This window comes from Rhinatrema bivittatum, chromosome 6 (genome assembly GCF_901001135.1).
Source record: "Rhinatrema bivittatum chromosome 6, aRhiBiv1.1, whole genome shotgun sequence".
NCBI lineage: Eukaryota > Metazoa > Chordata > Amphibia > Gymnophiona > Rhinatrematidae > Rhinatrema > Rhinatrema bivittatum.
Window position 1 is genome coordinate 207,887,535 of NC_042620.1, and position 12,447 is coordinate 207,899,981.

Consider the following 12,447-nt stretch of genomic DNA (forward strand, 5'->3'; position numbering starts at 1 on the left):
CTCAATAAGAGTTAGTGTAATAGTATGATTTAGATAAGAGCCTGATTGATTTTTAATGAGACAGTGTCTCTTGCCTATAAATCAAGGGATGAGCTAGGGAGGGAGAGAGACTAGAATAACTCCCTCTGGCTTGCTTATTATCTCAGACACACACAAATTCTAAAAAAATATACCCCACTATGTCACCTCTTTCTAAATTTTTTTTAAGTCCTAAGATTTCCCAAAGCTATACTTACCTATGGTCTTCAAACACCGGCAAGTTGATCTTCTCTCAATGGATTGAGAGGTTTGAGTAACGGCTTGCGCTTCAAGTCCTCTTCTACTGCGAAGGGTGTGGGGCCTCTGGAAACTGGGGCTGTGAAGTTCGAAGCCTGACTCGCTCGCTGTGACCTCTGGAGTCCTCTCCTGGAGGATGCTGGGAACAGTATGCAGATGAGCCTTCCGGTCCTCTTCTTCAGTTACTTCTTTAGAAAACCATAGCAGTCTCTTTCTCCTCTTTCCTCTATTTACTTTCCTAACAAAAATGGTTTGCTGCCCTTACAATATTTCCTTTTAGATTTGCCTACTGCTCTTCTACTTTCCCTAGATTTTCTCATCCAGCTAATGACTTTTGAGGTAGCCCCCCCATTTTAACAAAATTAGTTTTCATGAAGTCTAGGACCCTCGCCTTTGAATGAAACTTCATCTTTTGCGCTCTAATACTGAACCACACCATCCAGTGATCACTGGAGCTCAGATGATTGTCCACTACAACATCAGAAATACTCTCTCACTGGTGAGCACTAGATCTAGTATTGCCTCCTCCTGTATGGGTGGTGTTATCAGTTTACGGAACAGTTCTCCCTGCAGAGAATCTGGGATTTCCCTGCTTCTAGAGGACACTGCAGCCAGGTTGTCCCAATTAACATCTAGCACATTGAAATCCCCTCGTAATAGCACTTCTCCTTTCATGGCAATTATGTGACTATCCTCTATTAAATCTCTGTTCTTCATTTCTTCTGTCTGTGATGGAGGTTCATAAATTACATCAATATAAACAGATGTTCCAGTCCATCTTTTTTAAATTAACCCACAATGCCTCCTCCTTAACTTTTAAGTCCTGCAGGACTGTTGCTTTAATATTATTTATATATAGGGCCATGACTCCTCACTTTCTTCCTGAATAGATTGTATAACTATATCCCAGTCATGGGTTTTTGTGCACCACATCTACATAACAGCTACTAACATCCAAGACAGCTTTTTCCATGACTGCCTATAGATATAGGATTTTATTTCCCTTACAATTAGCATTAGTGTACCTAGCTTTCCATATTTTATCTTTGTTTTCATTTCTATATGAGTATAAGTGGGGTGATCAGCAAAACTGATCACCCCACTTATTGCTCCTTTTTCCAGGTCACTTATGAATATGTTAAACAGTACAAGTCCCAGTACAGATCCCTGTGGCATTTGGAAAACTGACCATATAGACCATTTCTTGTCTTAACTTTTTACCAAGCCACAAACTGATACTTCCTCCTATCCCATGATTTTTTAATTTCCTGAGGAATCTCTCATGGGGGGCTGTCAAAAGCCTTCTGTAAATCCAAAATACATTGTATCGATGGCTCATCTTTATCTACATTTCTTTACACTTTCAAAAATATTGAATAGATTTGTAAGGCAAGACTTCCCTTTGTAAAACCATGTTCACTCTTCCCCATTAAGCCATGCCTATCCATGTGGCCAATAATTTTATTTTTAAGAATAGCTTCTATCACTTTGCCTAGCATCAGTGTCAAGCTCGCCGCTCTATAGTTGTCGGATCATCCCTGAAGTCCTTTTTAAAAATCAGTCCAGTCTTCAGATAGTGTGGCTGTTTTTTAAATGATAGATTACAGATTACTAGTAATAGGTTTGCAATTTCATGTTTGAGTTCTTTGAGCACTCTGGGGTGGATACCATCTGGTACTAGTGATTTGTTACTCTTTAGTTTGACAATTCGCTCTATTACATCCTTCATTAATCACAGAGATTTGTTTTTAGTTGCTCATAATCATTCCCATCAAAGAATGTTTCTGCTGTGGGTATCTGCCCAACATCCTCCTCATTAAAGATAAAGGCAAAGAATTCATTCAGTTTTGCAGTTATTTTCTTGTCCTCTCTGAGCATCCGTTTACACCCTCAGTTAGTAGCCCATCTGATTCCCTCAAGTTTTTTGCTTAAAAAGTACTTGAAAAAGGTTTTATTACTAGTTTTTACCTCTCTGACAAGCTTCTCAAATTCTCTCTTGCTCTGTCTTATTACTGATGTACATCTAACTTGCCATCACTTATACTCTTACTTGCGGTGGGTGAATACAAACACCGGTGATTATTTACCCAAGAACCAGTTCTCACAGCTTCTTAGATCAAGCAAGTGATTGCTGCAAACTAACAATTATAAACTTAGATTTACAGTAAATTCTAATCTTACGCTACAAACAGAATTCATTTAAGCCTTCTCTAGTTCCCAGCAAACAAACACCAAATAAATCACGAAGTGCTGCACTTGAAGTTCAACGAGGAGTGGATCCCACTCGAAACTCTGTTTGGATATTGTCCCTTATCTTTGAAGGATTGCTTTAGCCACATATTTAATAATTTTTTTAATTAAATTTCTTAATTCAGGATTCTCTCTAACTTGGACCTTAGTGAGATTGCTATTTATCAATTTCAGTCCCAGGATTACTACTGAATTACATTTCAGTGCTATAACCACTAGGCCACTCAGTTTTTCATCATATCAAAGCATTTTCTATTATTGCTCTGGATGACCTGTCATTTGTCAAGGTCAATAGTTCTCAACCCCATCTCAGATATTCATAATTAATATGCATGAGATAAGATTTGCATGCAGTGTGGATATCCTGAAAATCTGGCTAGCTAACGGGCCGATACAGTAGAAACGCGGGAGAGCCGGCGCACGCACAGACCACTCTCTCCTGTGCGCGCGATACTGTATCTTAATTTATTTAAATTAGGCCTGGTGGTAAAAAGAGGCACTAGGGGCATTAGCGCATCCCTAGTGCCTCTTTTCTGGCGGAAGCGGCGGTTGTCAGCAGGTTTGACAGCAGACGCTCAATTTTGCCGGCATCTGTTCTCGAGCCCGCTGACAGCCATGGGCTCAGAAACCGGACGCCGGCAAAACTGAGCATCCGGTTTTCGACCCGACAGCCGCAGGCCCATTTTAATTGGTTTTTTTTTTTAATTTTTTACTTTTTTAAACTTTCGGGACCTCCGACTTAATATCGCCATGATATTTAATCGGAGGGTGCACAGAAAAGCAGTTTTTACTGCTTTTCTGTGCACTTTCCCGGTGCCCGGAGAAATTAGCGCCTACCTTTGGGTAGGCACTAATTTCTGAAAGCAAAATGTGCAGCTTGGTTGCACATTTTGCTTTCTGAATCGTGCGGGAATACCTAATAGGGCCATCAACATGCATTTGCATGTTGCGGGCGCTATTAGGTTCGGGGGGGGAGGGGGGGTTGGACGCGCTATTACCCCTTACTGAATAAGGGGGTAAAGCTAGTGCATCCAAATGCCGGCTAACAGTGTGCTCCATCGCAGCACACTGTACTGTATTAGCCCATAAGTGTGTCCCAAGGACTGGGTTAAGATCCCCTGATCTAGACTATGCATCAGAAAAAAAAAAAGTTATATACATTCTTGCTAATTAATTAGATGCTTTGAGAATTTTTGACTTGAAGTTTAAGAGGAGCAGCTATAGACTGAGGGGAATTAGTAGTACTCATGCCTTTTAGCTCCTATTTCAAAGGAACAGAAAGCAGGAACAGACTACTATAACTAGGGACCTTCATTTTCAGTTATTGTATTTCTCTCAGGAGTTTATCAATGTTTATTACAACAAGAACAAAAAATATTTACCCCCCAAAAATATATTTTTCCCCCCACTGATTTGTCCCATTTTTGTTATTGTTGTAATAAACACGGATAAGTTTCTAAGAGAAAAAAAACAAACAAACCTGAAACAAAAGTCTCTACCTATAACTTATCTATCACAAAACATGACAAACCATGGTGTAAGGGAACAAGTGCTTCTGTGACCTATCCTGAAAATCAGAGACTGTGTGCAAGTACAGGTGCTGTCTTAACTCCACATCTGAAGGAAGAACCCTCGCCCTCCATGCTGAGAGGAAATGAAGAGACTGCTCACCTTTGACATCATTAAAGTTGGGCTCTGAGCATCCATTGCACACGTCAATCAGGGTCCCCTCAGACCGGCAGCGTGGGAGTCCATTGCAGGTAGTGGTCCGGATTCTCTGAGCTGCCATCCTTGCCTGAAGCTATTAGCACTTCATGGTTTACTGGAACCGCAGCAGCGATCACTGGATCCCCAACTCAGGAGCAGGAATGCTCAGTTGACAAGAGTTACCATCAAACTATGGCTCCCAAATGAAAGATCTCTGTTAAACAGGGGGGGAAAGAAAAAAAAAAAAAAGCATCCTGTTAGGGTGAAAAACAACAAAATCTCAAAATCAGAAAAGTTAAAATACCTATGCCACCTTCTATTTTAGGCCCTGGTGGTACTGCCCTAGAGCAAGGTTCTCAACCTTTTTTCCATCATGACACACCTGACAGATGACGCTCACGTGCGTGACATATTGCACACTACATTTAACAGCTATCCTAAAAAAAACCCAAAAAAAAATAAAAACCCTAGATTTTTATTGTTGAAAATGATGCAGGAGAGAGAACATTCTTTAATGTCAATAACTACTTATAAAATATCATTTTTTTTCACAAAAAAAACAAACCCCAAGCTAGGAGGAAGTTATTTCTTCAAATGAGCGCACATGTTTTGCAAAAGGGAGTGCAATTCCAATTGCGCTTTCCATGCAAATGTATCAAATTTCAAGGTCAAAATTATATATATATTGATCCATCTCAATTGAGATGCTTTCTAGACTCTCACACCTAAGGTTCTCCATTTGTCTAGCAGGCATTAATTAAGAAAGTGTGTAGTATTCTCTCCAACAGCCCTGATCTCATATTGATCTATATAGGTATGCTTGAATTCAAAGGCTTCCTCCCCCTTTTTTCCTTTACTTTAAATACAAATGCAGTTTATGATGGTCGATGTTTGAATTTTTGTATACATTTTCATATGCATTGTATGATTTTCACAACAAGTGGATGCTTGTATGTAAGTGTGAAAATTTGATAAATAAAAAATTATTAAAAAAAAAAAAAAAAGAGACGACCATAAATTATAAACAAGCATATAGAGAAAAACAAACTCCAAAGTGGGGAGGGAGGGGGAGGTGCTTCTGGATGGCAGGGCAGGATACAGCATGCCTGCAACATTTCTGGCTTGGATCGGTGGTGGCAGTGAATTCAAGGGGTGAGGGAGAAGCAGGAACAGAGAGTGGTGAGGAGGAATTTTAAATACCAGGCTTCCGACTCTGCACTCTCCTCCAGCAGTAAAGAACATGTGGCTGTTACAGGCAGCATAGGCTTGCTGTGTCAAATTTTTGGTGACACCCCAGTGTGGGTTGAGAACCACTGCTCTAGAGGAAGTGGTACATTGATCCAAAGAGTCAGAGTCTGTTTGCGCTGTAATGAGCGAAGCAGCATGGCGAGGAAGCAGCTGCACACACAAGTGCTGAGATACAGAGACAGACTTCCAGAGACAAGCAGTGGAGGGTGTGAACTCCTGGGAGAAATTACCACCTCACTTACCAGAGATTCCCAGTCGCAGAGGACCTGGAACAGTAAGTAACCAGGGGATATCCCTAACACACACATTAAGCAAATCTGACTCCTAATATAATTTCTTCTAAGAGAGGGGAAGAGGGGCAGCTCAAAGCAACCTGCTGCTGCCTGAGGCAAGGGGCACGATTTAGATCAAATCAATGAGACGACCAAGTATGTGGTGGGGGGGTGGAACCATGGAGTCTGACTCGTGTGGTTATTTGAAATACTGGGGAAACAGGAGTGGCAGATTAAGTATCAGTGACAATATTTCTAGAAAACTGGCAACCCTGCCACATGCTTCCTACCTTTCCCCAGCATCTACCCCACGGAGACTGGGAATTCGGGAAATGAGTGAATGGTGGGACTCTGTGTGTGTGGCATGCTCTCTCAGGTCAGGTGAAAAAAAAAAAAAAAAAGCATTAGATACCCTAGGCGAATCTTACAGCCTTGCACCACATTGCCTCCACCTCCAACTGGCTGGCCCTGCTCACTCACAATTAATAAGTACACATTTATTTTAGAATTTATTTAAATATTTATATCCTGCTCTATAAACATCTCTAGGTGGTTCTTATTAACTGCTTCCTTGATCTAAAAGGGAGATTTTACAAGGGGGGGGGGGACGGGACACATTCACAGTACAGTCTTTTGAGGTAAAAATATCATTTACAACATATTATATTTATGCACTATTGTGGTGCTAAAGAGAAAACCCTGCAAAAAAGACACTTTGAACCCATATGGTAATAGGCTTATTGTAAGAAGTGTTTGATATGGGCTTGGCCCTCAAAAAGTCACGAGTAAAAAGAATAACCATTACAATATAGTAAATCTCCCATACCAAAACAGAAATAACTGCAACAACCCTACCTATTAAAAAGCAACACTGCAAATATTACACCAGACCCTAACACACCAATGCATTTCCTATTAAGTGAACAGAAAAAGTCAGGCTGCTTTACATCTCTATACAGAAACTATAAGATAGCAGAATATTTCACCTCATCACACATGCGGAACACAGAAAGACCCTCGCCAAATACAAAATAAAGAGATCATAAAGTATCAATAGAAATGTGCAGAGAAAAACTGAACAACCACCCTGACTGTATGTAGTGCAAAAACCGATATTTCAAAACAGCTGATGAACAAGCCAATAATTATTATACTCAATTTTTTTTAAATTCCTTCAAAACCAATAAAACATTTTAAACAGCAGATGGAGGAAGTAGCACCTAATAATTATACCTAATAAAGGATAAAAAAATTCTCTGCTCTGCATCCATGGGAACTTTTGATTTCTAAATGGTCTAAGCCTGGGAAGAGGAGGAGGTTGTTACACTCAAACTTCCTCCTCTCTTTTTCTCTCTCATAAATACACACATGCTCAATCACAGGAACATGCACACTCTCTTTCACACAAACATGTTCAGTCACAGATGCATGCTCTGTCTTTTTCTCTCTCACACACACACACACACACACAATACCTCTTTTGTACAAATGCTCAATTACAGGAAAATGCGCTCACATACTCAATCACAGGAACATGCTGCCTCTCATACATGCACACAATCACAGTAATATGCTCTCACACACACATTCATGCACAGAAACATGCTCTCTCTCTCTCCTGTACATACTTAATCACAGGAACATGCTCTCTCGTATGCATATACACACAGTCACAGAAGCATTTTTTCTCGCACATAGGAACATGCTCTCTTGCGCACAAGCTCAGTCACAGGAATAAGTTCTCTTACGCGCACTTGCACACACAATGCTTACTCACAAGAATATGCTTTTGCATGCTAATTCACATAAATAACGCTTTCTTACACACACAGTCACAAGAACATGCTCACACACAATCACAGGAACATACTCTCACGCACATGCGCTCAGTCACAGGAACATGCTCTCATGTGCATATGCGTGCAGTCACAGGAGCATGTTCTCTCTCATGCCCATGTTCAGTTATAGGAACATGCTCTCTTGCGTGCTCAGTCATAGGAACATGCTGTCACACACACATGCTCAGTCACAGAAACATGCTCTCACTTGCATGTTCAATCACAAGAGCATGCTCTCTCTTACACCCTACTTCTCTCTCACATACACATTCTCCCTTGCAAGTACATGCTCTCACACACACTGGCTCTCTCTCACCCATCCTAGCAAACATTCCCTCACACAAATGCTTTCAGGCACATACACACCACTTACAGAGGCTCTTGCACACACATGCGCTCTCTCTCCTTCAGAGCGACACACATTCAGGTCTTTCCTCTCCTTCCAGGCCTTACTTGGCCTCTGAATCTTCTCAGGCTTGCAGCGAGATGGGTCGCGCTGCAGCCCCACCAGGTCTCAAGGTTTTTACAGGCCATAAGTTGATGTTTTCTTGGACTGCAGAGGATCCTCTTCCTGCCCATGGGGCTTGGAATCTCCACAGAAAGTTCATCTTTCAGCGCAGCCACCACTTGATGTCAAAATTTAAGGGCAATGCCAACAGCAGGATCTTTGCCCATGGGGCCTAAGATTCCTGCAGGCAGTTCATCTTCCGGACCTCCGGACATCATAATTTAGCACTGGCACTACTGCTAAGATCTTTTTCTTGTCTACAGGACCTGGGAACCCCGAGGAAAATCATTATTTAAGCGGTGAGACAGCCACTGTAGGGGTGTATCCTGGGGCAAATGTTGCTGCCCCAAAATTTTGTCGCCCGAGTTGGCCACTTCAACCTGCCTCATGATGGAGCCACCCCTGAGAGGAAAAAAGCCCAGAGTGGAGAAGAGAGAGAGATTCAAAGTTTCTCAATGAAAGGCAAGCATAGGCACCACACCTTCAAAATCCTTGTGTCTTTATGTTGAATGTTTTTACCCATGATCCAAAACATGAGCTGATTGACCACAAGATAACAGAACATTAAGACCATTCAAGGCATTCTCCCTGACCTCTGGCTACAGACACAATGTAAAGCATCTGATTTATTCATTTATTTGAATGTCATCCTCTGCCTTTAACTGTTCCTTTAAATTTTGACCTGATAAAGGGAGTGAAACTCTTGAAAACTAGTCAAGAAATAGATTATATTGGTCCAGGAAAAAAAAAAAAAAAGCACCACCTTATTTTTTTTTCCATGCTTTTAGTACAGAAAATGTATTAGTGGTTAATCACTGCTAGAGCCAGGATTAGAAGAGAAGCACAAGGAGATAAAGGGTCTTGTCCAGCATCAGAGTTGGAGTAAGGCCAGGCTTCACTATAGATTAAAACTGAGAAACATTCTGCGAAGGGGAATTCCTTAGGGAAGATGGTCATGTGGGGGTGACAGCAGGGTCAGTATTAGGTTGGGAATATAAATAGTGCTCAGTGAGTCACTGTGAGAGAAATGACTTGGAAGGAGCCTGGGGGATGCAGCAACGGGGAGGCACTCTGCCTCGGAGATCCACTGATCTGTAGGAGAGGGGAGTCATTTTCCGTAAGAGGCATGAGGTTAGATCCAGCCCTTAAACAACAGGGAGAGGGTTTGTTCCTGTGAAGTCAGCCACGTGTGAATACATTTAGTGAGCAAAAGGAAGATTCTCTGAAAAATCTTTTTGAAGATCTGAAGAGTCCAGTGTTTGAAACAGACTTAGACAGCATAAGAAACCGTTATCCGTATGCGAGTTTGTAGTTCAGAGAACTGTTTCTTGTTTTTGGCATTTTTACCTGCTGAACTTTTGATTCTTTTAAATAAAAAGGTATTTTTCTGTTTGGAACCTAACACTTGGTATGGGCTGTTATTTATGGCCCTTGAAGAAGTTTTAAGGCTGTCCCCCATCATGGAATATGTGTCTACAACCCTGCAACAAATGGATCTGTGCTCAGCAGGACTTGGAAGCGTGAGCTCCTTGAAAGTATTACATTGGTGTAGCCTGGCCTCTGTGATTAAAAAAAACAAAACAAACAAAAAAAAAAGAGCCCTAGGAGCTGTGTTCTTGCCCATTCCATTCAAACAATCAGAAAGAAAAATACACTACTGTGAAGGAATGTGTGTGCCCCACCAAGAGACTCAGACAGGAGCAGGAAACCTAATACACAGACTCAACTGAATCTTGGGAAGTGCTGTGCAGGTGGTCTGGCACAGCTTTCCTGGGAAAAGTGAATCATGGAATCACTTCCTAGTGCTCCTTTGAAATCCTTAAATTAATAAACCTTAGAAAAGGCAGAGGCAATGAAGGGGAGAGGAAGGATGCTAGAGGAGCATTTTTGTTAAAACCAGGGGTTAAGGTAAACTCAGCCCAAGACTGGAATTTTGTTATAATTTCAACTGTTTGCTTCAGGCTGGTCTGGGTTTGCTCATGAAAACTTCTCTCTAGACTAGAAAGCCAGAGTTGTTGTTGAAGGTTCTCTTGGCAAGCAGCCAGAACTGTTCCTATTTAAATCTTCTCTGTGCCTGGGAGCCAGAATAGTTTCTGTTCAAAGCTTTATTGCTAAACAAATGAGGCAAGGGAGGCCAAACACCATATTCAAGTTAATAGAATAGCGGAGACCAGTGTAAACAAAGGAGAAAATTGCTCCAAAAGGTGGTAAACACACAAAATGAATATATAAAAGAACAATAAAATGAACTAAATTAAAAAGTAAAAAATGTCACAAAATGTTGGGAAACAAAAAAAAAAAAAAAATCAATTACAAGGAAGATGTGAAAAAAATCAGCAATATTTATTTATTTATTTATTTCGGATTTTTATATACCGGCATTCAAGACAGCAGTCACATCATGCTGGTTCACATAAAACGAGAGTGCATAATAAACATAAACTAGAACATTGGTGCGGAAAAGGCAGTTACATGTAACAGGGTAGCTATAACTGTCTATGTCCAAAAACATATTTATTATATTACAAACTCAAAAGGGCAAACATAATAAAACATTTATAAGACTCCACATGGCTATATTTTGGCTCATCACCTGCTTCAGATGTACAGACATTTAACACCTATGAAAAACAGTCCTGCCAATAGTACCTACAACAAAAACACATCAACACTAATAACCAATGACATAAAAGCAAACACATGCAAGAAAATAAAAAAAAAAAAATTCTGGAAATGTTTGTAGTAGTAATAAACAAAATTTTATACCTTGTAAATACCTTAATGATGTGGAAGAGGAGGAGCAGTCTATCCCTTAGGTGAGGAATCTTTCAGTCCTATAGCAAACGTATTACAAAAACTATGCATTCTGAAACACGAGAAGAGGGGGGGGGGGGGGGGGAGGAAGGATGTCTGATAAAAAAAAGAAAAAAAAAAACAAAAGAAGAAAACAGATACCTTGTGAAGATCATCAGCTCTTTCAAAAACAACTCTTACTGCAGGGAGGGGCAGAGAATACAATCAACCTGTATTTTTATAATTGGGTATTAGATTCACCATATTTGACAAGCAAATTGGTCTTCTGGATTATATTAATCCAATGATTCCAGGCTGTCCTGAAGCTAGTTTTGGTCTCCCATGTTTATGTTTTTGTATTGTTTGTGCATTTTACTTTCTGAATGTTTTAGCTGTAACTTGCCTTGACTGAATTTGGAGAGGCGAGTAAGAAATCAATAAATCAAATCAAATTTAAAAAAAAAATTTAACCTGGAGGAGAGGAGGTGCAGGTGAGGCAGCTGAAAGGTATTAGTGCACGAACATCAAACTTTTTTCCTTTGGAAAGGAAACTGTAGAACTAGAGATCATGAAATGAAACTCCGGGGGGGGGGGGGGGGGGGGGGTGGGGGGGGACGACTACTCCGAACAAATATCTGAAAATATTTCTTTACAGGGAGGAAGGTGGATGCCAGAAAAGCCCTCCCAGAAGAGGTGGTGAGGAAGAAAACAGTAAATGAATTCAAAAGGACATGGGATAAACACTGAGGATCCCTAGAGGCTAGAGGTTGGAAATGAAGAAAGGTGTGCATAGAGGTAACCTGCACAGAGCAGCACTCACTACCCTTCACAGAAAGCATAGGGGTAACCTGCACGGAGCAGCATTCACTACCCTTAACAGAAAGCATGGGGGGTAACCTGCACGGAGCGGCAGTCACTACCCTTAACAGAAAGCATGGGGGGTAACCTGCACGGAGCAGCAGTCACTACCCTTAACAGAAAGCATGGGGGGTAACCTGCACAGAGCAGCAGTTACTACCTTGAGCTATGCCGCTGAATATCCTCATGGAAGTAGTTACTTGGCTGGGTAAGTTATATCCGGCTAAATTAGAACTGCTCTATGGTAGGTCTAACTTATCCAGTTAACTTTACTGGCTAAGAGCGAATATTGCTGCTTCTTTGGTTCAGTTAGTCAGATAAGTAGCACGGCCCCCAATCTGCCCACTGCCTTGCCAGCTAATCAAATAGCCGGATAAGTGAACTTAGCCAGCTATCTAGCAGCCACTGAGTATAACCGGATAAATCCTACTACATGGCTATCTAGCACGAAACACACTTTGAATATGCTGGCTTAAGAACTCATGGTTACCAATTTTTTTCAATGCTGTTAGAATGTTTTCTTTACTTACAGTAAATCATGAAATATCATAACTATCATTTTTAAAGCACTACTAGACATATGCAGCACTGTACAGATACACATAAGGCAGAGCCCCTATGCTAAGAAGTCTATAATCTAGTGAAAACATACATGATAAACAAGAATCTTTAAGAAGTATTTAACAGAGAAGAACTT

At 40.8% G+C, this 12,447-nt stretch overlaps 1 protein-coding gene across 2 annotated transcripts in view; it reads right to left on the reverse strand.

Moving 5' to 3' along the window:
• SH3BP4 (SH3 domain binding protein 4) overlaps positions 1–12,447 on the reverse strand; it is a 168,693-nt gene that overhangs the window by 66,880 nt on the left and 89,366 nt on the right. For both annotated transcript variants that reach the window (XM_029606498.1, XM_029606499.1), the window contains exon 2: positions 4,198–4,447. In XM_029606498.1, the coding sequence (XP_029462358.1) occupies positions 4,198–4,315 (118 nt within the window). In that variant the 5' untranslated portion in view covers positions 4,316–4,447. The remainder of the gene's footprint in view (positions 1–4,197; positions 4,448–12,447) is intronic.